Raw genomic sequence first — 23890 nt, 5'->3', positions numbered from 1 at the left:
CCCTCTCTCTCTCTGCCTGCCTCTCCATCTACTCGTGATTTCTCTCTGTCAAATAAATAAATAAAATCTTTAAAAAAAAATGTTGAATAAAGAAGCAAGTCACAGAGAAACAGCATAATTTCATCTATATAAACTTCTAAAAAGATTCAAAACTAGTATCCACAGGACTACAAACATAGACAGTTAAAAATTAACAGAAAAACAAGGAAAATGTTAGATTCTGGAAGTACCTACAATCAGGAAGGAGTACATAGGAGCTTCTTAATGCGTCAATTCTTTTAAAAAAATTTTTTTTAAAGATTTTTATATTCATTTGAGAGAGACAGAAAGAGCACAAGTCGGGGGTGGAGGGGTGGGAGGAGGGAGAAGCAGACTTCCCCGCTGAGCTGGGAGCCTGCCATGGGGCCCAAACCTAGGACCTAGAGATTGTGAACTGAGCTGAAGGCAGATGCTAAAACATCTGAGCCACACAAGTACCCCTAATGCCTCATTTCTTAGCCTAGTTGTGAGTACAAACCTGTTTCACATTATTTATTTGTACCCTTATGTTGTATATGTGCTTTCCATGTATATTTCATAAACTCCCTCCCACCTCTAGAATGATGAAAGAAGTCCAGAGATAAAGAAGCATGAGTTCCCTGGCTTTTCTGTGGTTCTTTGCCACCAAGAGGCATTATTTCAGCAGCTCCTTAATTCTTAGTACACTCACCCAGAATGCTGCTGCTTTAAATACTCCATCCAACACACATACACACACACCCTCACTCATTTACACAGAGAGCAAGAGCCAAGGTAAGAGGTCAGACAGGAGCATTAGAAGAGCATTAGAAGGGACGCCTGGGTGGTTAAGCAGCTGCCTTCGGCCCAGGTCATGATCCCAGCGTCCTGGGATCGAGTCCCACATCGGGCTCCTTGCTCGGCGGGGAGCCTGCTTCTGCCTCTGCCTGCCATTCTGTCTGCCTGTGCTCGCTCGCTCTCCCTCTCTCTCTCTGACAAATAAATAAAAAATCTTTAAAAAAAAAAAAAAAAGAAGAGCATTAGAAAAAGTACTGGTTTTATTCTCAACATTGGCGGTGAGAGGAAATACTGAAATAAAACATTTGTATATTACACTTGACAATTCATAAAACACTATTATACACTTCTTTATTTTTATCCCCTAGACAGGTAGATAGGGTGTGAACCAAATATTTTACAATCCCCCAAAAATAGTCACTAAGAGTTATCATCATGCTCTTCTCATGATTCCATCTTAGAGTTTTCATTTCCTACCACAGGGTCAAAACAGATGCTGATTATGATAATATCATAAAGCAAAGAGGGAAAATAGTGAAAAGAAATGGGAAGCAAGAAAATGGGTTGGCATAACCACTTTGGAAAACAGTTTTGCATTATACACTAAAGCTATATCTACATACTTTATGACTCAGCTACTCCACTCTTATAAACCCAACAAAAATGTACACATATGTTCACCAAAAGACACACACTAGAATATTACAGCAGCATTATTCATAGTAATCCCAAACTGGAAAACTGCTAAACGCTTATCAATTGTAGAACAAATAAAAAGTGCATATTCACATCATGTAATACTCTTATCTAGAGCAATGTGAATGAACGCAGAAAATGGATGACTTACAAAATCTTGAGCAAAAGAAGCCAGATACAAAAAGAGTATATATAATTTCACTTATATAAATTTCAGAAACATGCAAACAAATCTGTTTTCAAAAACTGGTAGTCACCATTAGAAATGAGAGGTAGTGATGCTTCTGTTTGGGGGTTTGGTATAAAGTTCTGTTTCTTCCTGGGTGCTGCCTACATGTGTATTTGCAGTTTGTAAAAAGAGAGATAGACATATATTAACTATCCCCTTCTCTTCATGTATATTATACTTCAATTGTTTGAAACAGGGTATAGGAAATTAAAGTAAGGAGACAAGACATCACTGAAAAATCATTTTTTTTAATGTCCCCATGTTACAGATCAGGATCAAAATTCTTATTTAACTATCTCTAAGTTAGGCAACACAATATGAGAAGTATTAAGCTAAAAAATTTCATAATCCCCGAGTTTAAAATGCATTCTGCATTAGAATGCAACTGTGTGACCTTGAGAAAAACAAATCTGGGAATCTTAATTCTCTGCCATTAAAATAAGATTACTGCAATCCTCTCAGTCCCACAGTGTCACTGCAATAAAGAAAACAGAGTACATGAAAGTACTACTTAAACTGTGAAATAACCTTGAGCTACAAATAACAGAAACAAAAAAAAAAAACAGATCAAAGGTGAAATAAAATGGCTTATAATTTTATCTGTGTACAATGAGAAGTCTGTTCAAGTGAATGCTTAAATATAGAGGCCTATTTAGTAAGTATTCTATAGCTGGGTTTGGCTGAGGGGCTGCAGGGTAATGGTAAGGAGTTGGGGCTGCCTTCACATTCTTCTCTCCCTGTTGCCCCCTGTCAATCTCCTAAGAATGCCACTGTGCACAACAGGCCTTGGAGTCATGAAGATGCGGGGGGGGGGGTAGCCCTAGTTTTATCACTAATTAGCTATCTCTCTCTCTCTCTCTCTCTTTTTTTAAAGATTTATTTATTTTAGAGGGAGAGCCTATGAGGAGGGGGGCGGGAAGGAGAGAAGGAGACTCCCCACTGAGCTTGGAGTCCCATGGAGGTCAATCTCATGACACTGAGATCATGACATGAGCTGAAATCAAGAGTTCGATGCTTAACCAACTGAGTCACCCAGCTGCCCCACTAATTAGCTTTCTGAGCCTCAACGTCTTCAGCTGTGAGATGAAGCAGCTATCACCAGCTTTTCAAGAACTAAAGATAATGTACATTAGGAAACCTAGAAAATTTCCCAGTACACAATACAGACAACTATATAAGTTTTACATACACAACTCTGTAGGACATATACATGGAAGAGAGCACAATTTTAACTATTTTCAAAGCAATTAAATTTAACAAATTTAGGCTAAAACTTGGATGTCTGTAACAGTCTCTTAAATATTATGATTTAAGTCATTCCCTCTGCTATTCATTTTCCACAAATCCCTTCAAATAACATTTTTAAAATATCAATTTGACCATGTGACTCACTTGGCTTACTACTGCCTAAAGAGTAATGCTCAAACTCCTTTTGTGGCACATAGGCCCTTTACAATCTGTCCTAAACCTAACTATCACTACTGCCTCTTCTCTAGCATCCTACATTTTAACCATATCCCATTACGAACTGATTTTGAATAGGGATGTGTACTTTTCCAATAACTTTTTTTTCCCAAAATAGTAAATACATATTTTAGAAAATTAGAAATTAGAAATTAGAAAATAGATAAAAAAAAAAAAAGACATCACATTCTCACCAGCTGGGTATCATCACTATTAACAACTTAGTGCATTTCCTTCTGGAGATACACATATATAAACATATGTAAAAATATATCACTATAATGCGCATACTGTTTTATAACCTATCTTTAGTCAACAATCTTTACTTTCCATTTCAATAAATTTCTACCTCATCTAAAACACAGGTCATATTCAAATTTCCTCCAATTGTCCAAAATGCCTTCTGTAGTTGATCTGTCAACCAATATCCAATTCAGAATCTCACATTACATCTGGCTGTCTGCTAAATTTCTTTTAATGTAGCACTTTCACCTCCCCACATCAACTTTTGGGACACTAACAAGCTAAAGGGGTATTATTATTTATTTTTATTTTCTCTAATTTTATCACACTTTCTACATTTATTTATTGGCATTCTTCAGCAAAATTCAATCCTAATTCATTAAGAATTCAGTTACTGAAATATAGATGCCATTTTAGTTACTGAAATACAGATCCCACTACAAATGCAATATAAATGCTTAATTCTTATTAATAAACATTTTTAATGTAAGAAATTATATTAAAAGTTACTAAAAAGTGTATCAAGTGAACACTTTTTCTGACTTTCTCTTCATTATCTTACATACTCATGGGTTTTCCCATAATCATCATGACGAATGCAGCTCATGCTCTGAAGAACCTGTCACCAAAGGTGACCTCAGCACAAGAGAATTTAAAAATTTAAGTGGGTAGTCTGATCTATTCCTGTATATCAGTCAGCCTCTCACCCCATCTCCCCCGTAACCATGTTCATGCTGATTCCACTCATCTCCCCCAAATCCTAAACTGATAAATTCAACTTACAGTTTCAAATCTCCATAATGCCACAGAATGAATTTCTTCATCTCCAACGCCACAGCAATTTTTCTATTTTGTATACTACATAAAGATACCTCTAGTTTAATATTTGGTTGCATATCTTTTTCATTTTCTGGACTTCTCTTTCACAAGTAAGGATAATATCTTTCACCAGTGTTATTTACAGTTTTAATTGCAGATCACTTCTGGCACAGATTATTCTCTGTCTGCGACATAATAAAAAGCTTGCACCAGACTATAAATCAACTGGTTACTAAACAGTTTAGTTTTGGCTCAGTTTTTTTCTTTGATACCAAAAATTTCTGGAAGAAGGATGAAATGTGTTTATTTCAATTCTGGCAACAGTTCTTTAACACTTCATGGACTAATAACAAATTCTTCTACAAGCTACTTTGAATCGCATTGCCCAATCATCAATTTGCTCTTAACTGCCAGAAACACAAAAGGAATATAAACAACTGTTTGTTGAGAAAGGAGTAGTATGCAGGAGTAAAGACCATGGGTGTGCCAAAATATCCCTTCTAAGGTAAAGGATAAGTCATTACACATCTGGATCCTCCTATAATCAAAAAAAGATTTATAGTACTAGTGGGTATCTTTGGATTTTGGAGGCAACATACTCCGAATCTGGGTGTGTTATTCTGGCCCACTTACCACGTGACCCAAATAGCTGCTAGTTTTCAGCAGGTTCAGAAGGTTCTGCAACAACAGGTCCTGCCTGCTGAGCCCAGAGGGTTTTGCAGTGGGTCCAGGCTGCTGTTCAAGTTGCTCTGCTCTGTGGGTCCTATGACCTAGCAGGTCCCATGGTGTGGAAGTATCAATGACTGTTTGCAGACTAAAAGAGGCCTTTGTACATGAATCTCAGTGAAGGCCCTTACGATTCTGGAGAAAAACCCTGCCATCCTTTGTAGATAACTACTGTTCTTTTGAAATACAGCTTTTGGCCTGCTACTGTGTCTTAGTAGTGACTGAATGCTTAATCTTGGGCCACCAAGTTACCATGCTACCCGAGCTGCCCATCATGAACGGGGTGTTATCTGACTCACAAAGTCATAAAGTTGCAGGTGTATGAAACATTCCATCATCAAATGGAAGTGGTATAAATGTGATTAGGCCTAAACAGGCCCTAAGAATACAAATAAGATACATGAAGAAGTGGCTCAAATGTCCATGGTCCCCGCTCCTTCTACACTGCCCTCTCTATCCAAACTACATGGCCTCATGGGGAGTTCCCTAGAATCAGCTGACAAAGAGAATACAAGACTCAGGTCTGGTTTACAGTTCCATATGATATGCAGACAACATCTGGAAGTGGATAGCTACAACATTACAGCTCCTTTCTGGTATGACCTGGAAGAATACGGGGAAGGAAAATTCTTCCAGGGGACAGAACGTCAAGCACTGCACGTGGCTGTTCAGGTTACTTAGAAGGAAAAATATCCAGACATGCAATTATATATCAATACATGGGCCAACGGCCAGGGACTTAGAAGAAACATGATTGAAAAACTGGTGACAAGGAAATCTGGGGAAGAGGTAGGTGGATAGACCTCTGTGAATGCACAAAAAAACATGAAGATATTTGTGTCTCATGTGAATGGTCACCAAAGGTGACCTCAGCACAAGAGAATTTAAAAATTTAAGTGGGTAGTCTGATCTATTCCTGTATATCAGTCAGCCTCTCACCCCAGCCACCTCTGTTATCCCCCAACAGGCTCATAAACAAAATGGCAATTATGGCAGAGATGGAGGTTGACTTAGCAACATGGCCACCCCGGCTACAGTCATTGCTTTATGCCTACCTTGCTGGCAGGAGAGATCAACACTGAGCCCCCGATGTGGCACCACTCACCCCTTCAATGATCAGCCAGCTACCTGGTGGCAGGTTGAGGATACTAGACCACTTCCATCATGGAAAAGACAATGTTTTGTCCTTATTGGAACAGATACTTGTTCTGGATATGGATTTGCTTCTCTGCTCACAATACTTATACCAAAACAACCTCCATGAACTTACAGAATGCCTCCCCAATGTGGGTAAACCTTATCCAACCCACTGAAGGCCTGAACAGAAGAAAAGATGGAGTAAGGGAAATTTCACTGTCTGTCTGTCTTTAAGCAGGAATATTGGTCTTCTGCTGCTTTTGAACTCATACTCATTCTGTAACTTAACTGCTGGCTCTCCTGGTTCCCAGGCCTTCAGACTCAGACTAGAATTATACCATGACACTTCCTAGGTTTCTAGCTTACCAATCACTGCCCTTGGGATTTCTCAACCTCCATAACTATGTGAGCCAATTCCTTATAATAAATCTTCCTCCCTCCCCCCGCTTTATCTATCTCTCTCTTAGTTCTTTCTCTTTGGAGAACCCAAAGTAATTCTGAAGGCAATTCCTTCAAACTGGTAATAGACATTAAGGGGAAATCAAGGAAATGCAAAGGTGGTTTCTCATTTGTCCTTATCAAGTATGGCCTCTTGATCAGGTCCTGAAGATCAAGAAAATAAAGACAGCAGTGAGAGGCCACTGGATTAAGGAATAACCAGCAACTAAGGCAGGTAAGGCAATTATAAAACTATCTGACTAAAATCAATCTAATATACATTTACTGAGTAGTAAGTACTAGAAATTTTATATATAAAGTTCTCAAGAGCTCTATAGAATTCTGTTGTTTCCACTAAGAATCAGGCTATAGAAATCATTTTTATGCCATTTATATTTTCATTAATCATTTCTCTTTAGTTTCCTTTTATGAATTTATTTCAATCTTTTTTTAAGATTTTATTTATTTATTTGAAAGAGAGAGAGAACACAACCAGGGAGGGACAGAGGGAAAGGGAGAAGCAGACTCCCCACTGAGCAAGGAGCCTGACACAGGACCCAATCCCAGGACCCCAGAATCATGACCTGAGCTGAAGGCAGAGACTTAACCAAGTGAGCCACCCACATGCCTAATTTAATTCAATCTTAAATAGCCTAACTGTTAAACTGCTAAAAATAATCAAGGAAAAGATTTCTGTCTAAATAACACTGCCTTGAGGTAAACCTCTTGGAAAGGAGAACAGCAAAGTAAGAGAACATAAGAGATCATGAGACTACCTCTTTCTTTGTGGACATTCTTTTTTTTTTTTTTTTTAAATAAACATATAATATATTTTTATCCCCAGGGGTACAGGTCTGTGAATTGCCAGGTTTATACACTTCACAGCACTCACCAAAGCACATACCCTCCCCAATGTCCATAACCCAACCCCTCTACTCCCAACCCCCCTCCCCCCAGCAACCCTCAGTTTGTTTTGTGAGATTAAGAGTCACTTATGGTTTGTCTCCCTCCCAATCCCAGATTGTTTCATTTATTCTTCTCCCACCCCCTTAACCCCCCATGTTACTTCACCACTTCCTCTTATCAGGGAGATCATATGATAGTTGTCTTTCTCCACTTGACTTATTTCGCTAAGCATGACACACTATAGTTCCATCCACGTTGTCGCAAATGGCAAGATGTCATTTCTTTTGATGGCTGCATAGTATTCCATTGTGTATATATACCACATCTTCTTGATCCATTCATCTGTTGATGGACATCTAGGTTCTTTCCATAGTTTGGCTATTGTGGACATTGCTGCTATAAACATTTGGGTGCACGTGCCCCTCCGGATCACTACATTTGTATCTTTAGGGTAAATACCCAGTAGTGCAATTGCTGGGTCATAGGGTAGTACTATTTTCAAAATTTTGAGGAACCTCCATGTTGTTTTCCAGAGAGGCTGCACCAGCTTGCATTCCCACCAACAGTGTAGGAGGGTTCCCCTTTCTCCACATCCTCGCCAGCATCTGTCATTTCCTGACTTGTTAATTTTATTTATTCTGACTGGTGTGAGGTGATATCTCATTGTAGTTTTGATTTTTATTTCCCTGATGCCGAGTGATATGGAGCACTTTTTCATGTGTCTGGTGGCCACCTGGATGTCTTCTTTGCAGAAATGTGTGTTCATGTCCTCTGCCCATTTCTGGATTGGATTATTTGTTCTTTGGGTGTTGAGTTTGCTAAGTTCCTTATAGATTTTGGACACTAGCCCTTTATCTAATATGTTGTTTGCAAATATCATCTCCCATTCTGTCAGTTGTCTTTTGGTTTTGTTAACTGTTTCCTTTGCTGTGCAAAAGCTTTTGATCTTGATAAAATCCCAATAGTTCATTTTTGCCCTTGCTTCCCTTGCCTTTGGCGATGTTCCTAGGAAGATGTTGCTGCGGCTGAGGTCAAAGAGGTTGCTGCCTGTGTTCTCCTCAAGGATTTGATGGATTCCTTTCTCACATTGAGGTCCTTCATCCATTTTGAATCTATTTTCGTGTGGGGTAAGGAAATGGTCCAATTTCATTTTTCTGCATGTGGCTGTCCAATTTTCCCAACACCATTTATTGAAGAGGCTGTCTTTTTTCCATGAGATATTCTTTCCTGCTTTGTCGAAGATTAGTTGACCATAGAGTTGAGGGTCTATTTCTGGGCTTTCTATTCTGTTCCATTGATCTATGTGTCTGTTTTTGTGCCAGTACCATGCTGTCTTGATGATGACAGCTTTGTAATAGAGCTTGAAGTCCGGAATTGTGATGCCACCAAATTTGGCTTTCTTTTTCAATATTCCTTTGGCTATTCGAGGTCTTTTCTGGTTCCATTAAATTGTAGGATTATTTGTGCCATTTCTTTGAAAAAGATGGATGGTACTTTGATAGGAATTGCATTAAATGTGTAGATTGCTTTAGGTAGCATAGACATTTTCACAATATTTCTTCTTCCAATCCAGGAGCATGGAATATTTTTCCATTTCTTTGTGTCTTCCTCAATTTCTTTCATGAGTACTTTATAGTTTTCTGAGTATAGATTCTGTGCCTCTTTGGTTAGGTTTATTCCTAGGTATCTTATGGTTTTGGGTGCAATTGTAAATGGGATTGACAACTTGATTTCTCTTTCTTCTGTCTTGTTGTTGGTGTAGAGAAATGCAACTGATTTCTGTGCATTGATTTTATATCCTGACACTTTACTGAATTCCTGTACAAGTTCTAGCAGTTTTGGAGTGGAGTCTTTTGGGTTTTCCACATATAGTATCATATCATCTGTGAAGAGTGATCATTTGACTTCTTCTTTGCCAATTTGGATGCCTTTAATTTCCTTTTGTTATCTGATTGCTGAGGCTAGGACTTCTAGTACTATGTTGAATACCAGAGGTGATAATGGACATCCCTGCCGTGTTCCTGACCTCAGCGGAAAAGCTTTCAGTTTTTCTCTATTGAGAATGATATTTGCGGTGGGTTTTTCATAAATGGCTTTGATAATATTGAGCTATGTGCCCCCAATCTCTACACTTTGAAGAGTTTTGATCAGGAAGGGATGCTGTACTTTGTCAAATGCTTTTTCAGCATCTATTCAGAGTATCATATGGTTCTTGTTCTTTCTTTTATTGATGTGTTGTATCACATTGATTGATTTGCAGATGTTGAACCAACCTTGCAGCCCTGGAATAAAACCCACTTGGTCATGGTGAATGATCCTTTTAATGTACTGTTGAATCCTATTGGCTAGTATTTTGGTGAGAATTTTCGCAACTGTGTTCCTCAAGGATGTTGGTCTATAGCTCTCTTTTTTGATGGGATCCTTGTCTGGTTTTGGGATCAAGGTGATGCTGGCCTCATAAAATGAGTTTGGAAGTTTTCCTTCCATTTCTATTTTTTGGAACAGTTTCAGGAGAATAGGAATTAGCTCTTCTTTAAATGTTTGGTAGAATTCTCCCGGAAAGCCGTCTGGCCCTGGGCTTTTGTTTGGAGATTTTTAATGACTGTTTCAATCTCCTTACTGGTTATGGGTCTGTTCAGGCTTTCTATTTCTTCCTGGTTCAGTTGTGGTACTTTTTATGTTTCTAGGAATGCATCCATTTCTTCCAGGTTGTCAAATTTGTTGGCATAGAGTTGCTCATAGTATGTTCTTATAATTGTTTGTTTTTCTTTAGTGTTAGTTGTGATCTCTCCTCTTTCATTCATGATTTTATTTATTTGGGTCCTTTCTCTTTTCTTTTTGATAAGTCTGGCCAGGGGTTTATCAATTTTATTAATTCTTCCAAAGAACCAGCTCCTAGTTCTGTTGATTTGTTCTATTGTTTTTTTGGTTTCTATTTCATTGATTTCTGCTCTGATCTTTATGATTTCTCTTCTCCTGCTGGGTTTAGGATTTTTCTTGTTCTTTCTCCAGCTCCTTTAGGTGTAGGGTTAGGATGTGTACCTGAGACCTTTCTTGTTTCTTGAGAAAGGCTTGTACCGCTATATATTTCCCTCTCAGGACTGCCTTTGTTGTGTCCCACAGATTTTGAACCGTTGTGTTTTCATTATCATTTGTTTCCATGATTTTTTTCAATTCCTCTTTAATTTCCTGGTTGACCCATTCATTCTTTGGAAGGATGCTGTTTAGTCTCCATGTATTTGGGTTCTTTCCAAACTTCCTCTTGTGGTTGAGTTCTAGCTTCAGAGCATTGTGGTCTGAAAATATGCAGGGAATGATCCCAATCTTTTGATACCGGTTGAGTCCTGATTTAGGACTGAGGATGTGATCTATTCTGGAAAATGTTCCATGTGCACTAGAGAAGAATGTGTATTCTGTAGCTTTGGGATGAAATGTTCTGAATATATCTGTGATGTCCATCTGGTCCAGTGTATCATTTAAGGCCTTTATTTCCTTGGTGATCTTCTGTTTGGATGATTTGTCCATTTCAATGAGAGGAGTGTTAAAGTCCCCTACTATTATTGTATTATTGTTGATGTGTTTCTTTGATTTTGTTAATAATTGGTTTATATAGTTGGCTGCTCCCATGTTGGGGGCATAGACATTTAAAATTGTTAGATCTTCTTGTTGGACAGACCCTTTGAGTATGATATAGTGTCCTTCCTGATCTCTTATTATAGTCTTTGGCTTAAAATCTAATTCATCTGATACAAGGATTGCCACTCCTGCTTTCTTCTGATGTCCATTAGCATGGTAAATTCTTTTCCACCCCCTCACTTTAAATCTGGAGGCATCTTTGGGCTTAAAATGTGTTTCTTGTAGGCAACATATAGATGGGTTTTGTTTTTTTATCCATTCTGATACCCTGTGTCTTTTGATTGGGGCATTTAGCCCATTAACATTCAGGGTAACTATTGAAAGATATGAATTTAGTGCCATTGTATTGCCTTTAAGGTGACTGTTACTGTATATTGTCTCTTTTCCTTTCTGATCTACTACTTTTAGGCTCTCTCTTTGCTTAGAGGACCCCTTTCATTATTTCCGGTAGAGCTGGTTTGGTGTTTGCAAATTCTTTCAGTTTTTGTTTGTCCTGGAAGCTTTTAATCTCTCCTTCTATTTTCAATGATAGCCTAGCTGGATATAGTATTCTTGGCTGCATGTTTTTCTCGTTTAGTGCTCTGAAAATATCATGCCAGCTCTTTCTGGCCTGCCAGGTCTCTGTGGATAAGTCAGCTGCCAATCTAATACTTTTACCATTGTATGTTACAGACTTCTTTTCCCGGGCTGCTTTTAGGATTTTCTCTTTGTCACTAAGGCTTGTAAATTTTACTATTAGGCGATGTGGTGTGGGCCTATTCTTATTGATTTTGAGGGGCATTCTCTGAACCTCCTGAATTTTGATGCTCATTCCCTTTGCCATATTGGGGAAATTCTCCCCAATAATTCTCTCCAGTATACCTTCTGCTCCCCTCTCTCTTTCTTCTTCTTCTGGAATCCCAATTATTCTAATGTTGTTTCGTCTTATGGTGTCACTTATCTCTCGAATTCTCCCCTCGTGGTCCAGTAGCTGTTTGTCCCTCTTTTGCTCAGCTTCTTTATTCTCTGTCATTTGGTCTTCTATATCGCTAATTCTTTCTTCTGCCTCATTTATCCTAGCATTGAGAGCCTCCATTTTTTTATTGCACCTCATTAATAGCTTTTTGATTTCAACTTGGTTAGATTTTAGTTCTTTTATTTCTCCAGAAAGGGCTTTTATATCTCCTGAGAGGGTTTCTCTAATATCTTCCATGCCTTTTTTGAGCCTGGCTAGAACCTTGAGAATTGTCATTCTGAACTCTAGATCTGACATATTACCAATGTCTGTATTGATTAGGTCCCTAGCCTTCGGTACTGCCTCTTGTTCTTTTTTTTGTGGTGAATTTTTCTGCCTTGTCATTTTTCCAGATAAGAGTATATGAAGGAGCAAGTAAAATACTAAATAAAATAAAAATACTAAAAGGGTGGCAACAACCCCAGGAAAATATGCTTTAACCAAATCAGAAGAGATCCCACATCGTGAGGGGGGAGAAAGGGGATAAAAAGAGGTTCAGAAAGAAAGAAAGGAATTAAAAATAGAAAACAAATAAAGAAAAGTATAAAAAAGAATATATATATATATTAGATAAACGGGTTAAAAAACGTTAAAAAAGAAAAGGGTAAAAGTTAAAAAATTTTAGCAGAAGAAGAGAAAAAAATGAAGAAAAAAAATTCAATTAACTGCAAGACTAAAGAATCATCGGGAGAAAGCCATGGGTTCCGTGCTTTGCTTTCTCCTCCTTGGAATTCTGCTGCTCTCCTTGGTATTGAAACTGCACTCCTTGGTAGCTGAACTTGGTCTTGGCTGGATTTCTTGTTGATCTTCTGGGGGAGGGGCCTGTTGTAGTGATTCTCAAGTGTCTTTGCCCCAGGCGGAATTGCACCACCCTTACCAGGGGCCGGGCTGAGTAATCCACTCGGGTATGATTTTAGGAGCTTTTGTTCCCTGAGCGCTTTCCGTAGAGTTCCGGAGGACGGGAGTACAAATGGTGGCCTCCCGGTCTCCGGCCCGGAGGAGCCGAGAGCCCACGGCCCCACTCCTCAATGTGCCCTCAGAAAACAGCACCCAGTAACTCCCGTCTGCCTGACCTCCAGCCGCGCTCCGAGCTCAACGAGCCTGCGACCCGTTCAAGGTACCCCCTAGCTGTAAGCTCACTGTCGGCTCTGCCTCTGTAGCCGGCCTCCTCATTCTAATACCTGTAAGCTCTGCGACACTCAGACACCCCCGATCCTTCTGTGATCCTGTGGGACCTGAGGCCACGCTGACCCCACGGTTTAGCCTCTGGAGCGATGTCCCTCAGCGGAACAGACTTTAAAAGTCCTGATTTTGTGCTCTGTTGCTCCGCCGCTTGCCGGGAGCCGGCCCCTTCCCCCAGGGTCTATCTTCCCGTTGCTTTGGATTCACTTCTCCGCCAGTCCTACCTTTCAGAAAGTGGTTGTTTTTCTGTTTCTAGAATTGCTGTTCTTCTTCTCTTCAATCTGCTGATAGATTTGTAGGTGTTTGCAATCTTTAGATAAGCTATCTAGCTGATCTCCTGCTAGCTGAAGTAGTCTCAGCCTGCTACTTCTCCGCCATCTTGACTCCTCCCCTTATCCTTTGTGGACATTCTTGTTTCTGAGCTAGTACTCAGTCAAATCTTCCAGGACTTCATATTTTATTGAAATCAGGGTGACTCCTCCCTATAATAATCAATCTCTTATGAGTAGCCCAAACAGATACTGGTTACCAGTGTTTACTTAAATTCTTATGTTTGCAAATGAGTGCAAAACCCCACCTCTCTAATAGCAAATCCAGCAAACAATAAGAATATCCAAAGAACAATCAAATTTTGAGCTGTGACACACTGAAATTTCAAAAGGAGGCATTCATATAGCTAAAGTAATTTAAAAAATATTTTCTCTGTATTTTTAAAAAGAAGAGAACTCCCCCCCACCTTTTCTTGGGAGTATGGGGGGAGGGGGAGAGCAAATTTTTTTTTCTTTCTTTTTTTTTTTTTTTAATTTTTTGCCAGATAGAAAATGAGAGTACATAAGTAGGGGGAGCAACAGGCAGAGAGAGAGGCGGACTCCTCGTTGAGCAAAAAACCTGATGCGGGACTTAATCCCAAGACCCGAAGTTCATGACCTGCGCCAAAGGCAGATGGCTTACTGACTGAGCCACCCAGGTGTCCTGAGAGAAAAAGTTAAGCAGGTTCTACACCCAGTGCAGAACCTGAGGCAGGGATAGATCTCACCACCCTATGATCATGACTTGAGCCAAAATCAAGAGTAGAGATGCTTAACCGACTGAGCCATCCAGGTGCCCCAAAAGAAGAGGACTTCTGATTAGAAATACTTTAATCTTTTCTTTTAGTCCTATACTAAAATGATAAAGAAGAAAAATTTTAAAACATATAAACCATGATAATAAAGAGAATTACAGAAGGGACAGAAACTTTAATAAGTGATTTAGCAGGACTGGAAAAAGCATAACTGCAGTATGAATGGATAGGGAACATGGACAAAAAGAGAACCAATTTGCCCTATACAACCCCAATAAGGGTCAAAATGCTAGATATAGAAAAAAGTAAGAATATGACCCATCAAGGTTAAAGATGATGGGAATTAACTAGAAGTCTCCACAAGGCAAGACCAGACTTCCAGTCTTTTACCTCTATTCCAAGCAAAAAAATCAGAGGTTGCTTCTCTGGAGAAAACAGAACAACCTAAGAAGGAAAAAACCCTCCACTCAATAGATACTGAGGGTCCTTCAATATCCATCTAGTACTATAAAATCAATCCAGCCAATTGACCAGCCCAGCCCACATATAAAAAGTCTGGAATCAACTTTTTAATTCCTCACTCTTAAATATTAATAAACAGCAAATAATCATTAGATATTTGAAGAAAGATTCCAAAAGAAAGAAACCAAAATAAACATAAAGGACAAAATGCCTATTTGGAAAGAGACAGATAATATAAGGAACCTAAGAAATTGTAACAAAAACTAGCAGGAACACTCTACTTAATATAGTTACTGATAAAACAAAAATTGAATGATATGAATAAGGAATTGTATATAATAAATAGTTCCTGGAACCTGAGGATACACTTGTCAAGATAAGTAAAAAGAAGAGAACCCCCCCCTTTTCTTGGGAGTATGGGGGGAACAGAAATGGAGAGCTGAAATATGAAGTTGAGGGAATATATGAGGAAAGATAATTAAAACCAAAGGAAAGTATAAAATAAAAAGATAAAAGATTGAGAATAAATTCAGAAGCTCTAGTTTGTAATTAGCAAGAATTCCAGAAAGATATAGAGAAAATGAGGTAAAAACAAAAAACATAGAAAAACTTTTAAAAATTTCACACAATATGTATCTCCAAAGAGTCTACTAAATTACCCATACATTAAAAGGAAAAATACAAACAACTACAACACAACTCAAATCCCAGGACATCTCTGTAAAACTACATAATGTCAAAAATAAAAGATTAAAGTGCCAGGAAAAAAAGGATTAATACATCTCTCAGAATAATAAAAACAGGCAAATAACATATAAAATGGATCAGAATGTAGACTCTTCTCAGTGGCAACCTGAATCCCAAAAAAGCAATGCATTCAGATTTTTTTGTAAAGATTTTATTTATTTATTTGACAGAGATCACAAGAAGGCAGAGAAACAGGCAGAGAGAGAGGGGGAAGCAGGCTCCCTGTTGAGCAGAGAGCCCGATGTGGGGCTTGATCCCAGGACCCTGAGCCAAAGGCAGAGGCTTGTTAACCAATGAGCCACTCAGGCGCCCCTGCATTCAGATTTCTAATGGAAAAATCATTTCTTCCATCCTCACCAAATCATTAATATCAAATATTAGAGTAGATAAAAGAAATTTTTAGTAATGCAGTAACTAAAAAAAATTTACCATCCATTTGCCCTCTCTTTAAAAGTAAATTAAAGATATACTCTAGCAAAATGAGGGAATAAACTAAAAAGATACCCAAGAAATAGTGGACCCAATCCCACAATATGACAAAAGGAAGACTCTGAATGACAGTTCTAGAGAAATCTTCAGACAGTAATCTGTTCAGAATAAAAAGGCTGATTGAGATGAAGAGAAGAACAGAAATACTGCATTTTCAGTAAATCTCTGAATACAATATGAATTTTTTAAAACTATGTATATGTATCACACTGAACTTCTTAAAATTTAGTAATATTAAATGCGGAAAAAATAGAAATAGTTATATGAAATCTTAGACTCATTTAGCTTTTAACTTCTGTTAGCATTTTGGGAAATTTCAAAGATGCCCTTAAAAGCTTCTGCAATTTCTCTTCTCATAATTTTGTTTTCATTTCATAAACAAAAAGTAAAGTTAACTTGACCAGTATTTACTATAACATTTCAGAGGTGATAATGACAGAAAAGAGCCATTAAGAGAGTCACAGTTTTTCTTAAAGTGTCTGAAAAAAGTTTTGTTTTTATGGTACTTATCATTGGTTATCAATTCATGTATTGTCTCCTGAATTATACTACTTCTATTATTAGACGTGGTGGCATGGTCGGATTAGCTGGTATTTATCATGCTTCATGTTTCAGAGCAATAAACCCAGACACAAAAGAGGGCATGTGGTATAGTAGTACAAGGATTCATAGTATCTTGAACATATTTTAGCTATTCCCCTACCACTTCTACCTTCTTTTTCCTTTGACCCTGAAGCTTCTGTTGAGAAAATCTCCCCAGACTAATGAGCAGAGAAACACTATAAACCAGAGTCTATCTCCTAGTTACAGTTAAAATTCTAAGCTCTATGTCTGAATATTTCAATCATGAAACCACTTTCCTCCCTTCGGAGAAGTCCCAAGATCTCAGATCTGAAAAAGATATTCCACTTTCTTGCTCCCAGGCATAGCACAGAAAAGTTTATTTTCAAAAAGTAATCCAACATCCACAAAAATGGAAAAGAGTAATCCAAAGAATACATTATCAAGTACTTACATAACAATTTTCAAGACTTTAATAGGATATTTACACTAATTGTCATTATTGTTACTAACACAGGAGCCATATTTCACTTCAACTAGCCTTTACTGAGCATCTGTCAAGAGTTTGGTTTTGATGAACACCAGGAATTTTAATTGGTCCCTGCTCATAAGAAGCTATAACATACAACCCTGAGGAAGGTAATCCAGAAAACAAGGTCAGCAGAGAAGCTAGATTGTTCGTTCTCAACCATAATTTTAAGCAAAATGTGGCTAGTCTACAAAAAACAAACACAACTTTAAAACTAACCAAAAGATACCCATGATTTAAAATTATTCTTTAGTTTTCTGCTATTCATCTGACTTTGTCTGTAAGTTTGAACCAAAAACAGTACTACCAAATAAGAAGATAGCTTCTAATATCAGCTCACCCTGTGTCTTTGGACAAGTCTTATCACTGCTACAAGTCTCAATTTTCTCAAAAAAAAAAAAAAAAAAAAAAGGACAGAAGAGGACTAAACTTGAAGGTTTCAAACAGAAGTTAAATTATATGACTATGATTATGTAAGTAAAAACCGCTATTTCCTACGTAGCTGAAATTATAGTAGCAGCCACTGATGACTGAATGTCTGACTATGATACTTCTAATTTTACAACTACTATTTCTAATTCTGTCAATTTTATAATGCACATACTATAAATATAAGGAAATAGGAGAAAAATTGGCTTACCAAATATCAAACAGCTCATAAATGTTGGGGACTGTACTGAAAGCATCACAAAAAAAAAATATTTTTTCTCCAACACAAGTTTGTTATGTATTACTTGCAAGCATTATTTCTACAGAAATTTGAATAGGTATTAGAAACCCAATTAACTTGAAAGAAAGTAAAGTCAATCCATTTTACAGTTCAAAATATCAGAACTAAAAACGTTCATATATACTCACCTGATGCAACAGACGTTTCAGTTTGAGTAACTGAGTTTTTACAGCAGTACAATCTTGGACCATGTGCCGGAGCGTCATCTCATCTAATATCACTGTATTTTCGGGTACATCTACAAACATCTTCTGAGCCTGGAAAAAGGGGGTCCCTCCATAGCTTTCAAAATGACCCAAAGGAGATTCTCTATAGGGAGAGCCTCTGGAAGGACAGGGGAAGAAGTTGGAGGGAAAAGATATACAATATAATTTCAGAAAGAAATAGGGTAATGTAATTATTGCAGTGATTATTACAAATCATTTATCATTATCACATAGCCTTTGACTTTTGTTTACCTCAGATAATGAATTTGTTTTTACCAAAATTTCCAATCAGTTCTAGTTCTCATAATTATCTTCTGCACTCCTCCCCCTTTTTGTGCATTCTACAGATTGGTGAATAAACCTTTTTCTTTAGGAAATAGAAGAGAAACAAAAAATTCTAGGGAAAGGCCTTTTCTGAAAAAAATTATACTTATTTTCTTGCCTGAACAGATTGTCCACTCTTTAGCTTTTGACTTTAATTGGCCTCTTGAACTTCACATCTTATTTTTAGCCCCATAAATATGTTACCTATGTTAATTCCCAGTTTGGTCACATACTGCTAGATTCCATTCTCTTCTAAGTCCCAGCAAACAGTTGAGACAGATGAACTGTTACTTCTTGTTTTGTTTTTTCATTATTGATAAATCTTCTTTTCCAATAAAGGTTAAACTTGGTTTTATAAAAGTCTTATACACACCACCTATTTCCTAATCTTAACTATATTTCAAAAAAATCTACTCTAAGAAAATTTAAACCTCCCTTTAGTTTCATAAAACATGCATGCTGAAAAAAGCAGGAAAAAAATAACCTAGGGCCGATTTGTTTCATGGATGTGAAAAACACAATGTTTTAATCAGAAGTCATTAGCTGCATCAATTATGAAATTACTGCATTCACATAATACATAGTTCCAGTTGGTTCTTAAGACATGAAATTAGTATATATGTAAATAGATATATAAATACATATATATGGGGGCGCCTGCGTGGCTCAGTCTTTAAGCGTCTGCCTTCAGCTCAGGTCATCCCAAGGTCTTGAAATCAGGCCCCGCATGGGGCTCCCTGCTCAGCAGGAGGCCTGCTTCTCCCTCTCCCACTCCCCCTGCTTATATTCCCTCTCTCGCTGTCTCTCTGTCAAATAAATAAATAAATGACATTTTAATAAATATATATGTGTATATATATATATATATATATATATAAAAATTTAAAAAAACATAAAATATATAAAATAACACACTGAAAGAGTATTCTCTCCAAATAATGGTTATGTTAACATATCAGGATTAAAGTTAAATTCATGATGCATTAAATTTGCAAAAGCCACAACACATTAATTTTTAACCAGACTGAAAAAGTAGAAACATGGTTTTCACTAAATTTTCTAGTTTTCAAACAAATAGTCCCAAATCTCCAAACTCTTAAATATTCAATATAAGCTTGGTTTTCACAAGATTATATTTTTCTGAAACTATTTTTCATATGGGATTTCAGGTCTGATTCTTGTTTTAACCTAATGAAAAAAAATTTAAGAACTTCTAAATTGCTGATCTATAGTTAAGATCTAATGTGTTTATATAGAATTCTGCTTTATTTTTATGGTTCAAGTCATAGTTGAATTATTAAATTTCAAATACTGATCAATTAGTATGATTTAACCATTCATTACTGAATAGATGGATAATCTATACAGGAAGTAATAAAAAATACATAGTAATAATAAGTTAGCAAAGCAGTAAAACAAAAATATAGAATTATCTGGCATATGAAGAAAAGAGATAAGCGATATTTTTGGGGAAAAAAGCTGACATACTTAGGAAGATTTTCTTGGGCAGAAAAGAACCTGGGATAAACTATAAAGTTTGAATTTGACTGGAATGAAAAGTGAAGGCTTTCTGGAAAAAGAAAATAAAAAGCAATGGGTGAAAAAATAATGAATACTGTTTTTCTGAAAATAAATAAATTGGGGGAAAAAAAAGCAATGGCACAAAGTGCAAGACGTGTTTTTCAGGGACAGGGACACACTTAAATATGGCTTTATGAGGCCAAAGATAGACTGAATCCAATATATTCTTTAACTTTATCCCTTAACACATCTGCTTCCCTTAAACTGACTTCTTAATCCACAGTCAATTACCTGAGACTGCCTGAAGCACACTACAATCTCCCCCATCTCCAAACCTATGTCAAACTCTCTTTACTCCTGGCCAGGCTACCCACCCTATCCTCCATTGCCACTTAATCTAGAGAATGATAACTCTTCTTCATCTTAAATTAGTTGGCATTTCCTCAGGGAAAGCTTCCTTAATCCCCCCAAAGCAGGGTTTGATACTTCCACGGGTGTCCTTATAGAGCCCTCTAATATGCCCCACCATATTATCTGACATAGTATATTTGTTCATTGGCAATCTGTGCCAAATTATAAACTCCATGAAGACACAGACTGTATATTCTTTTCCTCTATATCAGATACCAGTTAGCTTTTTATTTGTTTATTTTTGTTGTTGCTTTCCCTGAATGATTAAGGATCATGGATTTTAACCACTAGGTTATTTCTTTTCAAGCTTCCATCGCTGAAATTCTAACGTTCTTTAGTTACTACTTTAAAATTATAATCTGGAAGCAGTTACATTAAAAAGTCCCAGTTAATAACAAATTAAACTTTACTTGTTATGTTATCAAGTGAATAAAACAAAGAGTGGAAAGGAAAGAGACTGAATGAGACTGGTCTGCAATCTACAATATAAGAAACAGGTACAGAGCAAGGCTTATTTTAGGTTGACTAAAAATTACCTACATGCAACAAACTAATGAATTAAAAACATTCAAAAGAAGAGTCACAAGTTTTTATCATTAACAATACAGGGTCAAAGATTTGGTACCTAGAAAACTGCAATGGTATAAAAGAGCCACCTCGCACCTAGGAGTAAGGTTTAAATCCTGACTGACAGTAACTAGCTACTAAAAATACTTAATGTCTTTGGGCCATAATTTCTTTAACTCCCAATGTTCTCCAGTGCAAAATAAATAAAGCTCATATACCTTAGGTTGCATTTCAAATACTTACACCATGAGACCCAAAATGAAACTTACATCTTCTCCTCATACTAAAATGCTACTTCCTCTAAAAGCCCTTCCTGATCCCCTCAACTAGATAAAACTAGCACTTTAGGATCCTTAATTTACTTAGTACAAATTAAAGAAATCTATATAGCTATCATCTCTAATTAGACTACAAGATCTTTGAAAACTCATTTTTATATTACCTATACAGATTACCTGAGTTCAAATCTCACCTTTATCACTTACTAGCTAGTAACAGGACAAATTACTTATAAATCCTTCATTTTCTTGATCTATAAAATGAGGATAATAACAGTACTTACCTCATTAGGTTGGTATAAGTCTCAAATGAGGTAATATATGTTAAAGTGCTTGGAACAGTGCCTGACATGTAGTAAATGTTAACTAATTGCTATTGTATTACTGTTGTTAGTATAATTTCCAACTTTTGTATATTGAAAAAATTTTCTAACATAAAAGTCCAAAGAATACTATAATGCCCTATAACCTTCACCTATAGTCCCCAATTGATAAATTTTATTTTATTTTTTTTTTTAAAGATTTTATTTATTTATTTGACAGAGAGAGATGACAAGCAGGCAGAGAGGCAGGCACAGAGAGAGGAGGAAGCAGGCTCCCTGCTGAGCAGAGAGCCCGATGCGGGGCTCGATCCCAGGACCCTGAGATCATGACCTGAGCTGAAGGCAGCGGCTTAACCCACTGAGCCACCCAGGCGCCCCCCCAATTGATAAATTTTAACACGATTTGTTTATACCCAGGTATTTGGTGTGAAGTCATCTGAAAAAACACTGGAAATAACATAACACCCTTACAGAACTTAGCTGGAAAAAAATGAAGATAATTGAGAAGGTCAAGAGGCAAAAGAAGACAAAGATGTAACAGAAAACAAATATATGCCAGGGATTATTTTCAGAAAATAAATGGATACCATTAAAGATAAGAGAGGGAAAAAAATAGGACAGAAAGAAAATGAAGATTTTGAGATTCCACATTCTGAGAGGATAATGCAGTTCACACATGTCAATCTGAACCTTTAAAAGAGAATGAGTTCCAAGAGTCCCAAGCTTGAAGACATAAAGAATGTAAAGAAAAATAAACATGGGACAATAGTGGAATTATTGGACACAAGAACCCATAATAAGTTGACAGGCATAAATCTATTTGTATACAGACTTTAACAATCGTGGATTTCTGGTAGAGAACTTAAATAGTGAAAGCAAAAGAAGACTGCATGCTGTCTGGGGGAACACACTGGACTATTAGCAGTGTGTTAGTACAGGCAGACTGCAGCTAACCACAGGCCAGACAGGCTATTGAATATGAAGAAGTGAACCAATATAGGGATGAGTTGAGGCAAAAATGAGTTCAGTAGTTACAGAAGCATGAGAAAGAACTGTCTACCATCACCAATATTGTACAATATTTTTCTAGAAGTATAGATAATAAAGTCATCCCCCCAGAATGGGATCAGAATAACTGCAAAAAGGAATCTCTAAGAGATAAGTTTTTTTAACCCATTTAAATTGAATCCATACAACAGCATCAACAATCCACACACCTAATAATCAAATCACTGCATAATCATTATTGCAGTTTTAAAGAAAATCTCTCCAAATAGTGGCTGTACCCACATACTTATACCCTTCACTTCTACCGGAGCTCCTTAATTACTAAGATGTGTGATTCTGTGCTACTCTGAAGATGTGATTCACACATTAGAACAGTAAGTGGAAATGTGTGTGTGAGAGACAGGGCGAAAGAGAATTTTTCTTCTTCATTTATTTCCTAATCTGAGTTACACTTTGACCTCACAAAACCTTTAGTGTTTCTTTTTTCATCTTTAATAAAAATTGTATATTAAAAATTAAACATGTATTTTTATATTCATGGTTATTATATTTTTTCAATGTTTCAATTTTTTCAATTTTTTCAACATACCCTCAATTAAAATCCCACCAAATTATTTTGTGAATATCAACAAAGTTTATACGAACAGGAAGAAGAGCCAGGATAACCAATAAAAAGAAAAAGAAAGAATAATGACACTATCTCATTTTCAGACTTACTACACAAAGTGACAGTAATTAAGACAGTAGTACGGATGAAAAAATATACAAATCACTATAACAAAACAGAGAATCCAAAATATATCCACACATATAGTCAAACGATCTTTGACAAAAGAGCAAAGGCAATTCAAAGAACACAGGATAACAGAAATACCATATGATCTAGTAATTCCGCTACTGACGGGAAAAACAAAAACACTAATTTAAAAAGATACATGCACCTTTACAATTACTGCAGCATATTTATAATAGCCGAGATAATTACGTATTGGGACACAACCCAAGTGTCCACTGATAGATGAATGAATGGATAAAGATGTGGTGTGTGTATGTGCATGTATGCACACAATGGAATATTACTCAACTATTAAAAAAAAAAGAAAACATCTTGCCATTTGCAACAACATGAATGGACCTACAAGGTATTATGCTAGGTAAAATAAGTCAGACAAAGAGAGATAAATACCATGATTTCACTTATATGTGGAAGCTAAAAAACAAATGAACAAATAAACAAAGAAACAGACTTTTAAATACAGAGAACAAACTGATGGGTGCCAATGGGAATCTAAGAAAAAGGATAAGGGAAATGAATAAAGGGTAGAAATGGGTACAAATTCCCAGTTACAAAATAATTAAGTCACAAAGATGAAAACTACAGCACAGAGAATATAGTCAATAATATT

General features: G+C 36.8%; 1 protein-coding gene across 11 annotated transcripts in view; it reads right to left on the bottom strand.

Annotated features, from left to right (window-relative positions):
* CCSER2 (coiled-coil serine rich protein 2) overlaps positions 1–23890 on the bottom strand; it is a 193678-nt gene that overhangs the window by 66271 nt on the left and 103517 nt on the right. For all 11 annotated transcript variants that reach the window (XM_044239966.1, XM_044239970.1, XM_044239964.1 and 8 more), the window contains one exon: positions 17975–18170. In XM_044239966.1, the coding sequence (XP_044095901.1) occupies positions 17975–18170 (196 nt within the window). The remainder of the gene's footprint in view (positions 1–17974; positions 18171–23890) is intronic.

This window comes from Neovison vison, chromosome 2 (genome assembly GCF_020171115.1).
Source record: "Neovison vison isolate M4711 chromosome 2, ASM_NN_V1, whole genome shotgun sequence".
Lineage (NCBI taxonomy): Eukaryota > Metazoa > Chordata > Mammalia > Carnivora > Mustelidae > Neogale > Neogale vison.
The sequence above is the reverse complement of the archived record's forward strand: the minus strand, read 5'-3'. Positions and strand labels throughout refer to the sequence as shown.